Source organism: Chiloscyllium punctatum, chromosome 24 (assembly GCF_047496795.1).
Source record: "Chiloscyllium punctatum isolate Juve2018m chromosome 24, sChiPun1.3, whole genome shotgun sequence".
Classification (NCBI taxonomy): Eukaryota; Metazoa; Chordata; class Chondrichthyes; order Orectolobiformes; family Hemiscylliidae; genus Chiloscyllium; species Chiloscyllium punctatum.
In genome coordinates this window covers 76,458,278-76,473,488 of record NC_092762.1, presented here as the reverse complement: position 1 = coordinate 76,473,488, position 15,211 = coordinate 76,458,278, and the positions used below count along the sequence as shown (strand labels likewise).

Below are 15,211 nucleotides of genomic sequence, written 5' to 3'. Positions count from 1 at the left end.
TATAGAAAGCCTTTGGGTTTTCCCTAATCCTACCAACCAAGGACTTTTCATGTCCTCTTCTCGCTGCTCTTAGCTCTCTCTTTAGATCCTTCCTGGCTACCTTATAACTCTCAATCGCCCCAACTGAACCTTCACGCCTCATCTTTACATAGGCCGCCCTCTTCCCTTTTACAAGGGATTCCAATTCCTTATTAAACCACGGCTCCCTCACAAGACCCTTTCCTCACTGCCTGACTGGTACATACTTATCAAGGACACCCAACAGCTGCTCCTTGAACAAGCTCCACATATCATTTGTGTCCTTCCCTTGAAGCCTATTTTTCCAATCCACACATCCTAAGTTATGCCTCACCGCATCATAATTTCCCTGCCCCCAGCTATAACTCCTGCCCTGCAGTGCACACTTATCCCTCTCCATCACTAGAGTAAAAGTCACCGAGTTGTGGTCACTGTCCCCGAAGTGCTCACCTACCTCCAATTCTAACACCTGGCCTGGTTCGTTACCCAGAACCAAATCCAGTATGGCCTCACCTCTTGTTGGCCTGTCTACATATTGTGTCAGGAAACCCTCCTGCACACATTCGACAGACACTGACCCATCTAACAAACTCAAACTATAGCTTTCCCAGTCAATATCTGGGAAGTTAAAGTCCCCCATAACAACCACCCTATTACTTTCACTCTTCTCCTGAATCATCCTTGCAATACTTTCCTCTACATCTCTCGGACTATTAGGAGGCCTGTAGAAAACTCCTAACAGGGTGACCTCACCTTTCCTATTTCTAACCTCAGCCCAAACTACCTCAGATGGCAAGTCTTCCTCCATCGTCCTTTCCACTGCTGTAATACTATCTTTGACAAGCAATGCCACACCTCCCCCTCTTTTACCCCCACCTCTGACCCTACTAAAACATTTAAACCCTGGAACCAGCAACAGCCATTCCTGTCCCTGTTCTACCCACGTCTCTGTAATGGCCACAACATCGAGGTCCCAGGTACCAACCCACGCTGCAAGTTCACCTACCTTATTTCTTATACTTCTGGCATTGAAGTATACACACTTCAAGCCACCTTCCTGTTTACCGGCACCCTCCTTCGAGATCGATGCCATGTTCCTAACCTCCCTACACTCAAGGCCCTGTACCCTAGAGCTACAGTCCAATTTCCCATGCCCCTGCAGAGTTAGTTTAAATCCTCCCAAAGAACACTAGCAAACCTCCCCCCAAGGATGCTGGTGCCCCTCAGGTTCAGGTGGAGACCATCCTGTTTATAGAGGTCCCACCTTCCCCAGAAAGAACCCCAGTTGTCCAGAAACTGGAATCCCTCCCTCCTGCACCATCCCTGTAGCCACGCATTTAACTGTTCTCTCTCCCTATTCCTCGACTCTCTATCACGTGGCACGGGTAACAGACCAGAGACAACAACTCTGTTCGTTCTAGCTCTGAGCTTCCAACCTAGCTCCCTGAAAGCCTGCCTAACATCCTCACCCCTCTTCCTACCTATGTCGTTGGTGCCAACGTGGACCACGACCTGGGGCTGCTCCCCCTCCCCCTTAAGGACCCGGAAAACACGATCAGAGACATCACGTACCCTTGCACCTGGGAGGCAACATACCAAACGTGAGTCTCTGTCGCCCCCACAAAACCACCTATCTGTGCCCCTCACTATTGAATCCCCAATAACTATCGCTCTACCTTTCTCCGCCCTTCCCTTCTGAGCAACGGGGACAGGCTCCGTGCCAGAGGCCTGAACCTCGTTGCTTACCCCTGGTAAGTCATCCCCCCCACAAGTATCCAAAACGGTATACTTGTTCTTGAGGGGAATGACCGCAGGGAGTCCCTGCACTGGCTGCTTCCTCCCACTCCCCCTCACTGTCACCCATCTCTCTATAACTTTTGGAGTAACTACTTCCCTAAAGCTCTGATCTATGACCACCTCTGCCTCCCGAATGATCCGTAGTTCATCCATCTCCAGCTCCAGTTCCCTAACACGGTCTTGGAGGAGCTGGAGATGGGTGCACTTCCCGCAAGTGTAATCAGCAGGGATGCTAATGGCTTCCCTCACCTCAAACATCTTGCAAGAGGAACATTGCACTGCCTTCGCTGCCATCCCTCTAAAAGGTAAACTTTAAAAAGAAAACTGGATCTAAAGAAACAAACAAGCAAAATGTAGCACTTACCTGCTTACCACAACGGGTCATATTATTAGGTTAGAGGAGGAGGGTGGGTGGGAGGCTCTACCCCTGTAGTGCCTCGGGTTCCTCGCCTGCGCACTTTTATAGAGATAAAAACCTTCCCAGGTAAGCTAGCGCGACACCAGCTTCCGGGTCCGCTAGGCGTTTAAAAAAACTTTAAATCTTAACCGTTTAAAAAAAAACTGGACTATACTGCGTCTTAAACTAAACACCATCACACAGCCGTTACCTGCTCCGCCGAGAGAGTGAGGCCGAAGGCTTGGAGCTGCGCGCTTTTATAGAGGAAAAAGTACCTTCCCAGGTAAGCTAGCGCAACACCAGAAGATGACACGTTCTTCCTCCAGGCATCGGATGGTAAGGGTTTGGCAACAGGGCAGGCCCAGGAGCTGCATGTCTTTGGCAGATTGCAAGGGGGAGTTGAAGTGTTCAGAAGTGGTGGGGTTGGTTGCTGTGGGTGTCCCAGAGATGTTCTCTGAAATGATCAACAAGTTGGAGTCCTGTCTTCCTGATGTAAAGGTGAACACATTGGGTGCAACAGATACAGCAAGTTATATTGGTAGAGGTGCAGGAAAATTTCAGGTTGGATGTGGAAGGATCCTTTGGGGCCTTGGAAGGAGGTGAGGAGAAGGCCTAGGCGCAGGCTTTGCACTTCCTGCAGTGGCAGAGGAAGGTGCTGGGAGTGGGGTGTAGGCTGGTGGAGGGGCGTGGACATGACGAGGGAGTCGTGGATGGAATGATCTCTCAGGAATGCTGATGGGGTAGGGAGGGAAATATATCTCTGGTGGTGGGGCCATTTGTAGGTGGCAGAGATCATGTGATGTATAGGGAGGTTGATGGGGTGGAAGGTGAAGACCAGGGGGTTCTGTTCTTGTTGCGTTGGGAGGGGTGGGATTCAAGGGTGGAGGTGTGGGAAGTGGAGCAGATGCACTGGAGGGCATTGTTGACCATGTGAGAGCGGAAATTACAATCTTGGAAAAAGGAGTTTTCAAAGGTGGAATTGGTCATCCTGGAAACAGATGCAGTGGAGGCAGAGGAATTGGGAATAACGGATGGCGTTTTATAAAGGTAGGGTGGGTGCAGGTATAGTCCAGGTAGCTGTGGGTGTTGGTGGGCTTGTAGTAGATGTTCGTGGTTAGTCAGTCACTGGAGATGGAGATGCAGAAGTCCAGGAAGGGGAGGGAAGTGTCTGAGATGGTCCAGGTGAATTTAAGGTTGGGGTGGAGTGTGTTGGTGAAGTTGATAAACTGTTCAACATCCTTGTGGGAGCACGTGGTTGCGGTAATACAGTCATCGATGTAGCAGTGGAACAGGTGGGAGATGGTGCCGCCGTAGTTGTGGAAGATAGATTTTCCACGTACCCGACAAAGAAGTAGGCATAGCTGGGTCCCACGCAGGTGCCCATGGCTACCTCTTTGGTTTGGAGGAAGTGGAAGGATTGGAAGGAGAAGTTGTTAAGGGTGAGGACCAGTTCAGCCAGGTGGATGAGGATGTCAGTGGAAGGGTACTGGTTGGGACGGCGTGAGAAGAGGAAACAGAGGGCTTGGAGGCCTTTATCATGCTGGATGGATGTGTACAGGGATTGGACATCCATAGTGAAGATGAGGCATTGGGGGCCAGGAAAACGTAAGTTTTGGAGAAGGTGAAGAGTGTTGGTGGTGTCCCGAACAGAGGTGGGGAATTCCTGGACTAAGGGGACATCTCTGGGACCCCTGCACCAACCAACCCCACCACCCCTTGGCTGACCACTTCAACTCCCCCTCTCAATCTGCCAAGGACATGGAGCTCCTGGGCCTCCTCCATTGCCAAACCCTTACCACCCAACACCTGGTTCTGCCTTGGAACCCTCCGACCACACGGGATCAATGTGGATTTCACCAGTTTCCTCATTTCCCCTCCCCCCACCTTATCCCAGCCCAAGCATCCAACTCAGCACTGCCCTCCTGACCTCTCCATCGTCTTTCCCATCTATCCGCTCCACACTCCTCTCCGACCTATCACCTGACCTCCCAACTTCATCTATCTATTGCATTCTCAGCTATCTTCCCCCCCTCCCCCCAACCCCTACCCCCTCCCATTCTCTCAGCCACCCTGGCCCACATGCCTCATTCCTGATGAAGGGCTTATGCCCGAAACATCCATTCTCCGGCTCCTCAGATGCTGCCTGACCTGCTGTGCTTTTCCAGTACCATACTCTTGTCTCTGAACTCCAGCCTCAGCAATCCTCACTTTCTCCCAGCAGGGTGTAGACTGCTGGGGGAGATAGGATCATGGTTGTTCAGATTAAGTGAATGGAATGTGAGAATGGCAGGACAATGGTATGTCTAAATGCCAGACTGGAAAGAACAGAGAGTCCCACAAAAGTGAGGAAAGGATGTGAATATTTATTTGCCATTCCCTCATTTTCCATTATTAATTCCCCAACCTCACTCTAAAAGACCAAAGCTCACTTTGGTTATGCTTTTTCTTTTTGGAATACCATGGAAACTATCTTCTTTTTATATTTCTAGGTGGTTTTCTGTTGTACTCTAATTTCCCCTTTCTTATTAATCTTTTAGTTACTCTCTGCTATTGTGTGTATCAAGTCCAGTTTTGACTTACCACTCATCTTTGTAAAAGGATGCATTTTTGTTTTCTGCTCCTTTAACCTCCTTAAAAAGTCAGGGAAGTATTTTTTTCTGTGTATTCTGAAATATCTCCTCAAAATAAGTGCTATTGTATTATTGCCAACCCTTAATCTAATTTGCCAGTTCATGTTAGCTGCTCAGCCTTGTGACAAAGCTGCTCCTCTAACAAGGTTATGCTGTCCTAGGCATTATTTTAGAGAGGTCAGAAATGGCACAGACTCTGAAAAGTCTGGGGTGTAGTGTTTTAGGGCAAATTTGATAATAGCTAACAGATACTGCCTCAGGAAGAGGCTTTGAAGTTAAAAATAAAACACTTGTACAATGAAAGGTGTGTGGCCAGTTCTCCCAGCTCAACTTTTCTCTGGTTTGTTTTTTTTTAGCAGTGGTGTGAAGAATAGCTATTGGACCCAAAGAAACAGATCCAAGCTGGTAATCTCTTGCTCTCTGACTTCTCTCCTGTAAGACCCTGTGTTTGATTTTACCTTTTGTGTCAAAGGCGAGTTTATGGGGATTGTTGCAAGTATTCGGAACAGCATCATTAGTTGGGCTCGTTTGTTGGATTATTGGTTAGGATACGTTATTCGGTATTCTGTTTTCTGTTCTTTGTGTTTCATTCAGTAATCTTGTAAATAAGTTCTGTTTTGTTTAAAACTAAGTGGTTTGACCAACTGATTCTCTCCTGGAATACCCACGTTACACCGACCTAAAACACCTCGCAAAGTTAGGATCTGGGCTACCTTCTTGAAATGATTTGAGGCGGTCTGGCCTGGTCCATAACAAATTGGGAGCTTGTCTGGGATTTTTTTTTAAGTTCCAAATTGGGATTAGAGTTGTTGGACTCGAAGGTATGTGTTAGTGTCAGTGTCTTTTGTTAGTGTTAGTGTGTTAGTGTCTTTTGTTACAGGTATTGATTTGGTTGGTTTAAACAGTGCTCGGGATAGCAATGGCTCTTTCAATCACCAAGAGTTTTCTAGGGGTGGAAGAAGTGACCTTGAGAGTTTTATAAAAAGGTGATTAAGGGTCGAGATTAGAGTGGTGCTGGAAAAGCACAGCAGTTCAGGCAGCATCCAAGGAGCAGTAAAATCGATGTTTCGGGCAAAAGTCCTTCATCAGGAATACCGGAGGTGATCAAGGCCAAGCTGCTGGAATTAGCAGACAAGCTGGGGGTGGAGCTGCCTCCTTCCATGAGGAAAGGAGAGATAATTACGGCAGTCGCTCAGCATTTAAAGTCGCTGGAAACGCCATCAGAACCTTTAGAGATGGCTATAGTTCAACTGAAAATGAAGCAGCTTGAGTTAGAGGCGAGAGACAAGGAATTACGATTCAAAGTAGAGAAAAGAGAAAAAGAACGAATTGTTTCAGCAGAAAAGAGATAATGAAAGAGCTTGAACTTCACAAATTGGCACTTTGACAGGAGTTCAAAAATTCACTTTGTGAAGTAGGGAGAACTCATGGGGAAGAGCAGAGAGTTAAAATGGCAAGATTAGCAGCTGAAATGGCTGATGGTTATGAGTTGGCCAATCATGCTAAGCTTGGCTTCCAGAATCAATTTCAATCCATAAGGCATAGAGATTGGGGAAAAGAGAAATCATCACTTGGAAAGGGAAAGGTAGAAGCTGGTGAAGATCATAAGGATACCTTACCACAGGGTAAAGATGAAACCCTTGAAGGGGACAGAGAAGTTAAAAAAACTCTGGTGTTTTTACTGCAATAAAGTAGGTTACATGAAATCACAGTATTGGTGGGCTAGGAGAAGCACTGGGAAGCCAGATGTCTGAAAATAGGATAAACCAGCGAATTTTGTTGGAATGGTAATGGAAAGCACATGGAGGCTAGAAAGCTGCACCAGAATGTACAAGCTGGTCGGAGGTTGGTTAAGAAGGAAGGGCCAGATCTTCTTAAACCATATTCCTGCTAGGTAGAGTTTATTAGCAAAGGCCAGGAGTAGCAGAAAAAGAGGTTACAATATTAAGTGGTACAGGGTCCTCTTAATCTGTGACATTGAAAGATGAGGAGATATGTACTTCTGAAGGACTATTGCCAGAAAAGGTACTAGTAACAGGAATTCATGGTGAGACAAGAAGCACTCAATTATGCAAAGTGAGGTTAGAGTGTCCAGGGAAGAGTAGAGAATTTGTGGTAGGAGTACTGGACAAACTGTCAGCTCCAGGAATACAATTCTTCCTTGTTAATGACATAGCTGATTCACTGGTAGGAGTGCTGCCTACTGTGGTTGAAAAGCCAGTGGAAATTCAGGCAACTGAACTTTGCAGGACACATATCCTGGAATTTTTCCCAACTGTGTGATAATTGTACTTATTTAAGTTTAAAAGTCTAGTTTTCGATCTGCTCTTCTTTCTCTTACAGTCAATACGAAAGTCAATCATATTATGATCACTGTCATTTAGTGGGTGATGGTGGAGTATTTCATTTTGAGGTAATTAAATAATCCTGTCTCATTCCACGATACCAGATCTAGCACCAAAAAAAACCCAAAAGATGCTGTAAATGAGAAACTAAAACACCACGTATGGAGTCAGCTATTACGAGGGGGCATAGCTTTAAATTAAGGGGTGGTAGGTATAGGACAGATGTTAGGGGTAGATTCTTTACTCAGTGAGTTGTGAGTTCATGGAATGCCCTGCCAGTAGCAGTGGTGGACTCTCCCTCTTTACGGACATTTAAACAGGCATTGGATAGGCATATGGAGGATAGTGGGCTAGTGTAGGTTAGGTGGGCTTGGATCGGTGCAACATCGAGGGCCAAAGGGCCTGTACTGCGCTGTATTTTTCTATGTTCTATGTAAAACTGAAATTGCTGGAAAATATCAGCAAGTCTGGCAGCAACTGTGGAGAGAAATCAGAGTTAACATTTCAGGCCCAATGACCCTTCTTCAGAACTGATGGTAGCTAGGAAAAAGTTGTTTTTTATGCAGAAGATGAGGTGGATGGAGGGGGTAAGGAGTAAACATTACATAAATAAAGGAGCAAATAACAGTCCTCCTAGGAGAATGAATAACTGGTAATAGAGATGATTTGTAGCCAATAATGGATTGTGTGTAATAGCAAACCACGTGATAACAAAGCTTGGTGTGTGGAGGTTGGGGAGAAGGTGCATCAAGCCCTAAGATTGCTGAACTCAATATTGAGTCCAGAAGGCTGTAGAGATCCCAAGAGGAAAAAGAGTTCTTGTTTTTTCCAGCTTGCACTTAGCTTCACTGGAGCACCACTGAAAACTTGTGACAGAAATGTTGGCCAGAGAACAAGGTGATCTCTTAAAGTGGCAGGCAACTGGAAGCTCAGGGTCTTTTTTGTGAATATAATGTAGGTGTTCTGGAAGGCAGCCACCCAGTCTATGTTTGTTTCCCCAGTTTCAAGGTCTCCTCTCTCTATTATACCAAACCCTTCACCTTTTCCTAGTTTGGGGCAGTATCTTAATCTTCACTTTGTGTGGGCTTTCAAATTGAAATAAAAATACATTAACATGAAAGTTTACACATAAATTATGTCACATAGAATTCTGGCAAAATAGCATCAAAATCTGGATGAACATTACTGTAAAATCAATATAGCAAAGGTACCAAGAGACTCCTAGCAAATCCTTGGCTGGATCATTTTCCAAATGTGGTCACATTATCTCAACTGCAGTGTCAGGTAAAGAGGACAGTGCCTTATATCCAGAAGTAACCCTCATCCTTACCTTGAGCACCATGTCAGCGATAGAGTCTTTTCCTCTGTACTCAGAAAAGATTGTGTACAAACTGTGCAAGATTTTTCTCTTCGAATTTCTCCAAACTGCTGCCCATATGATCGCCATACATATTTCAATTATGTCCACGATACCAAGTTGCTTTGATATTCATTTCTAGCAATGATAAACTTATTTTATTACCCACATCCTAGTTCCTTGTAATTACAGTCTTCATTTTATTATCTATATCCTGGTTTCCTTCACTTGCAAACCTTTGGACATTAACTGTCCATTTGTGCAACTCCCAAAGAAGCTTTAAATTCCAATTGTATGATATACAACACTGAGCTGTTTCTGTTACGTATTGTTCTTCTCTTCTCACCCAGTGATGACTTGTGAGTTTCAGTTTTGTCCTAAAAATCAGTCTTGACCAGAGTTTTGGAGTTTTGTAGACACTGTTACTATTAGAATGCAATAAAGACCCTGACCCATACCTGATCTTATAATTACATGCTCAAAATCATTTTTCTTTGCATCCAGTCTGTTGGACTGCAGCACACAGTTACTTCAGACTGCTTTCCTGTTAAGTATTTGCTTACACAGGGAAGTAGGTCTATACTTTCCACTTTTTTCACATGTTCTCACAGAGTCAAGCTAGCAAGTTCAGTAAAGGTCACTTTCTTAATGCTACTGTGTCTTATACATGTTCACATAGCACAGCAGGGATAGTTGCAGTCATAATATGCAAGTGAAAATGTATTAGATACACTGTCATTTCAATTACTTTCATCAATATTACACTGTGAAAGTTGGCTGTGTGCATTTTGACTGCTGTGATTCCTGTATCACAGTGACAACACTGCATTGAGATGCCCTGTTAATCCGAAGGGTACTATGTAAATGCAATTGTTCTGTGATAACTCATGACTCCCTAGCTCAGAGGTAAGATTACCATCTCTTAGCTGAGACGCAGTTTACTATGAAACACAGCTACAAGTCCACCATCATTATAAAAACATTTCAAGAAGAAATTCAATTTACCCATTGTTTTATCATAGAGATCGGAGAAACAAATGGGGTGTCTGATGCAAAACTGTGCTGTAGATGTTACGTACGTTTGCTTGTTAGCACCGAGTGTTTTGGACATGTTAGTTCGCATATGCCAGAGATGTTTAAAAGGAGCATCATTATTGTATTGGAAAGTGTGAAGCAACTCCAGCTGAGGAGCAGCCTTCTCTGAAGACACACTGCTAAACAAAGCCAAGTTGGCTGCTGGAGCAAGTTCAGACTGCTACAAATTCCAAATGTACAGAAGCATAGTCAGATTTCTTGACTTCGTTCCTTTGCCTTTTCAATTATAAATGAACATAGACAGTCTTTGGAGGCAGCTGCATTCTGCAACATCAAATTAATTTCTTCCTGGCCATGTTGTAACACGCACCACTGATACAAAACTGAGATGTTGTCTGAAATTATCACAGATGAACAAACAGTGCTAGTTCCTTGTTAGACTTGTACTTAGACATTTTCTGTGGAGATTTGGATGGCAGCTTACTGTCATCCCAACATTAAACACGGGCCTGTGGGACTTCTGTGAAATCTTCTACATCTCCATACATAATCAGACTAAAGAGCTAAGAAACAGCATGAGAAACAGTTGGTGCCAGATAAATTAGTGCATTCAATATCAAATCAGAGATGGAACGTGGAATAAAGAAATGCATAGAAAATTATATTAAAGTTGAAAGAGATAAAAGAGACAGAAAGCAGAAGTTTCAAAAACAAGTATTATTTGCAATTATTTGAATCTCCAACCATAATTTGATGTTGCAGGTTTGAAACTCCACGTTTGTAGAAGGTAATTTTCAGTGCCAGGAAGAATATTTGGCAGCAATTAAGATTTACCGTGCTATTAAAAGGGTGATTATACTGAAATAACAAGCCCTAACTTGTATTTTCATGAGTTTCATCATTATCTACAGTACCAGAACAGCAACCTCTCATTGCTGAATATAATTAGATGATAAGCTTGATGCTGAGATGTTGTTTAGAGGAAGTACATTCAAGAACATCACATTATAAAAACAGAAAGTGCTGGAGAAACTCAGCAAGCCTGTGGAGAGAAAAGCAAGAAAGAGAGAGAGGGAGTTAATGTTTCCAGTCCGACATGAGTTCAAATACGAGTTCCAAAAAAGAGTCATATCGGACCAACATTACATTTACCGCAGCTGTTCAAAAAGGCAGCTCATCAAAGATCAAGAGCAATCAGGGACGGGCTTTAAATGCTGGCCTTGCCTGTGACACTTCTATCCCAAGATTAAAATGGAACAAAAAGACGCAGACTCTGTCACATGTCAAAAACCACTCTATCAAGGCTGTAGTTAAGTTATGGTCAAGAGTGTGTGCTGGAAAGGCACAGCAGGTCAGCCAGCATCCAAGGAGGAGGAGATTCGATGTTTCGGGCATAAGCCCTTCAGGAGCCACTCATTCCTCGTGAAGGACTTATGCCTGAAACGTCGATTCTCCTGCTCCTCGGCTGCTGGCTGACCTGCTGTGCTTTTCCAGCACCACACTCTCGACTCTGACCTCCAGCATCTATAGTCCTCCCTATCTCCCCATAGTTAAACTATGTCTGTTCCAGCTCAGCAGTGCATCCTGGGTGCAATGCGGCCCTATGCTTTGTTCAATTTTGGTGCACAGGAAGGAGCCTTGAAGCCATGTAAACCATATTGTTGTAACTGTATTGATATGAACACCCCAATCATCCGCACTCAAATCAGAAAGTGAGGCACAATATTCTCACCTCAATTAATTCACTCCTATGTCTGGGCAATTAACCTGTAGGGGTTCATAACCCTTATTAGGTTAAAAATGCCAGGAAGATGCCAGGTTTTCACCCAAGTCTGGAGTCCAGTTAGCTAATCCTAATTAAAGCAGCAGCTAGACTGTCTCAAATTGCCTCAGCCGCTGATGCTAGGGCAAGCAGGAGGGGTCCAAGTGTCTGTTTCCCATTGTTATCTCTGACCCACTTCACTCCCCTGCTGGGAAATGTGTATGTGAGTATTGGGTGAGAGCAGGATTTAGCTTAATTCTGTGACTCCCTGAAGCTGAATTCCTGCCAAGGTTCACTGACCAGAAAGAGGTCTCATTGAAAACCACACCCTATAATGAGTCAAAAGCTGTGCAAAGGGGTGGAAAGAAGCCAAGCACGCTGTCTTTTTTAAAAGTAAACCTTTACGTTCATTACAGCAGTTACAGGTACTTTCCAGCAAGTTTTAAAGGTGAACAAAATGTTGTGGCAAAATGGCAGGGCTTTAATGTATGAATGTGAAATAAGGTTTATTCAAAATCTGAATAGATTAAAAGAAGTAATTATTATTGCTGGATTGAGGACTTGAGTCCTTTGCTCAGCCTATTAAATAAGTGATAACTGAAAATGTCCCCGTCTGCACATCCCTAGTTATCCAGCTGTGTGGCACTTTACCCTGGCACTGGGTGAGGCTCTGGCCTCTGCAGCTGGTAGTGCTGTAGGAGCTGCTTCCTTTCTGAGTTTGTGATGTTCCAATCTGGGTCCTTCCACAGGGTAAAGAGAAGAGAAACTCTGGTTGCAATTATGTTCCAGCTATTGGTTTGTGAATTGTGTGGGGTAGCCTTCTATAGAAGGTAAACAGGCCTGAACCTGACTAGCAATGTCTGTTTTGGTTCATTTTGCCAGTGATCTAATTTTTGACATAAGGTGAGGGTGGGCATATCCCACATGATCCAAACATTGAAAGATATTCCCAGGCAATGCTTCAACCATACACAGATATCCAAAGTAACTTTGTATTGTGGCTTCACACATGGCCAGAGACATGTTATAGACAACAGAACCTCTGCCGAGATCTGGTGCTATTTGACTGCAGTTTGGGGCACTTTGGATTGACAAAAATGTTTTTCACATCAACATGCGTGTGATGACATGTCATCAGTGGCTCAGAAGGAGCCCTGATTTCCTCTGAGTCAGAGATTGTGGATTCAAGACCTACTCATGGGCCATCAGTCTGGAATCCAGGCTGATACTGCTTGTACAGTACTGATGGAGTGGCGTGCCTTCTTTTGGATGAGATATTAAACCAAGCTCCTTTTCCCTGCCTAGATACATGAAAGGTCTGTTCCTAAGGAAGTCTCCCTGGTGTCCAAGACCAATATTCATCCCTTGGTTTGGAGACGCCGGTGTTGGACTGGGGAATAGAAACTTAAAAATCACACAACACCAGGTTATAGTCCAATTGGTTTATTTGGAAGCATTAGCTTTCGGAGTAGATTACTTACAGTGTGGAAACAGGCTCTTCGGCCCAACAAGTCCACACCAACCTGCCGAAGCACAATCCACCCAGACCCATTCCCCTTTACTTAACACTACAGGCAATTTAGCATGGCCAATTCACCTAACCTGCACATTTTTGGATTGTGGGAGGAAACTGGAGCACCCGGAGGAAACCCACGCAGACACGGGGAGAACGTGCAAACTCCACACAGAGAGTCGCCTGAGGCGGGAATTGAACCCAGGTTTCTGGCACTGTGAGGCAGCAGTGATTACCACTGTGCCACCGTGCTGCCCACTAAGTACTGCTCACCTGATGAAGGAGCAGCGCTCCAAAAGCTAGTGCTTCTAAATAAACCTGTTTGACTATAACCTGGTGTTGTGTGATTTTTAATAATATTCATCCCACAGCTGACAACTAAAAGTTGCTTCTCTCACCATCAGGGAAGCTGGTTGGAGCTTCCTCTGGGCGAGTTGGTTCCTGCGGTAACTACACATCAAGGAGCATTTCAGTGCCTTTAAAGCAGTTCACAGAAATGCAATTCTTATCTCTCTCTCCAACATGTGTGGCATCTTTATTCAGAGCTGATTCAAGACCAATGTTCCAGTTTACTTTACGCAGCACAGAGAGAGAAAAATCAGCAAAACACGTGCTAACTCTCACACCACACAAAAAAAATGCTGGAAATCACAGCGGGCCAGTCAGCCTGTGATCTCCAGCGTTTGCTGTTTTTCTGTACAGATTCCAGCATCTGCAGTCATTTGCTCCCATGTTTCGTACATGTGCTACATTTCAAAACATAACTGTGTTTTATGTTGTCGTTTCTGTTCCCTTTGGGGTTGTATGTTGGACATGGGTACACAGGGATCACCCAGGAACAGCAAACCTTTCAGCCTTTTCGCGCCAGAGCTCCCCCCCCTCACTCCATGTGCAAAGTTCTGGCGATGAGGAACTCAAATTCGTAAACCCTAAACTGCAAGGTGGAGATTCTGTCTTGCTTTCGACTTTTTCAGCGAAATCCTCGGCAAACTCCTCCCTTTGCCCCGAAAAGGGATAGTTCAGTGGACGTTTCAGACCTCAGTGTACAACATGAAGTAACGTTATTAATGAATAAGTTAAAGGAAGCGCTTGGGGTCTGGGCAGAGGGTAAATTTCACGAAGTCTCTCTCTGCACTTACCCAGCAGCAGGAGCTTGAGTTCTCGCTTCCGTCTCTGTTTCTGTTGTTTTAGCGCCTTGTTGATTTTTTTGTTGATGTCAAACGCCACTTTCTCGTCCTCGGAGAGACAGCAGAAACAGCGGCGACAGGATAGACAGCGCCAACACGAAGCCATGCCGAAGTCCCTGGTGTGTTCACATGCAGCTGAAACTCAGCAAACACCTCCTGGAGAAACTTCCCTGAACTCAGGCAGCAGAGCTGTCAGCCAGAGAGAGAGAGAGAGAGCGCAATGCTTCACATCTCCCAGACTGGCTCAAACTTCACTCCTTTCACAAGAAGCGAAGCATCGAGAGAGAGAGAGAGAGAGAGACAGACCGAATCTAACTCCTTTAAAACTCGCGGATTGGAAGCAAACCTCAAACATTTCACACGCTCTAGAGGGGGGCAGGAGTCAGGGTCACGCCCACGGTGAAATCATATTTAGCTTGTGTTGAATGATGTGATTTTATTCAGCCCTGTGGTGCCTGACAGTACATTGTTTGGAAATCAAAGAACACTATTGCAATACAGTGGAAATCAATACCCAGAGAGGGTTGTGAGAAATGAATGCCATAAAATTCCACTTTTCCCAAATATTAAAGACTTTGCCAACTGTATTAAAACGGGATTGAGAAACTGTGAGGACTTTTGTTTCGAGAGGGGTGGTGGTTGGTTAAAGATCCAAATGAAATGTTGCCAGAATTTGGTAAGTATCTCCAGCCCGTTGTGCAATGTTTTCCTGTAACTCAGTGACTGTGACACTTGGTAAGGCAATGAGAAGGACATCAAGTGCTCCTCTCCTCGATAATGGTTAGAAATAAATGTGTGTGTGTGAGAGAGAGAGAGAGGAAGGAAAGAGGGAAGGATGGGGGGGGGGGGGGGGGGGGGCGGGCGCGAGGAAGAGGTGGTAGGGAAGAGTAAACGCAAACGTATGAAATAGTCGCAAGAGTAGGCCATTCGGCCCCTCTCGGCTGCTTTACCATTCACTGAGATCATGGCTGATCTTATTCTGCCCTCAAAGTCACGTTTGCACCTCCTCCCAGTAATTATTGGCGAATTTTATTGGTCAAGCATCTGTCTACCAGTGCCTTGAAAATATTCAATGACCCATCTCCTCTCCAGTGCACTTGAGCGGAGAGATTTCTAAAGTCTCTCAATATTCATTGAGAATCAATTTGATATGATCTGCATCTTAAATGG

General features: G+C 44.8%; 1 protein-coding gene across 2 annotated transcripts in view; it reads right to left on the bottom strand.

The window, feature by feature from the left end:
- LOC140494710 (guanine nucleotide-binding protein subunit alpha-14-like) overlaps positions 1-14,367 on the bottom strand; it is an 88,335-nt gene extending 73,968 nt beyond the window's left edge. For both annotated transcript variants that reach the window (XM_072594223.1, XM_072594224.1), the window contains exon 1: positions 13,994-14,367. In XM_072594223.1, the coding sequence (XP_072450324.1) occupies positions 13,994-14,147 (154 nt within the window). In that variant the 5' untranslated portion in view covers positions 14,148-14,367. The remainder of the gene's footprint in view (positions 1-13,993) is intronic.
- Between the last annotated feature and the right edge of the window lie 844 nt (positions 14,368-15,211).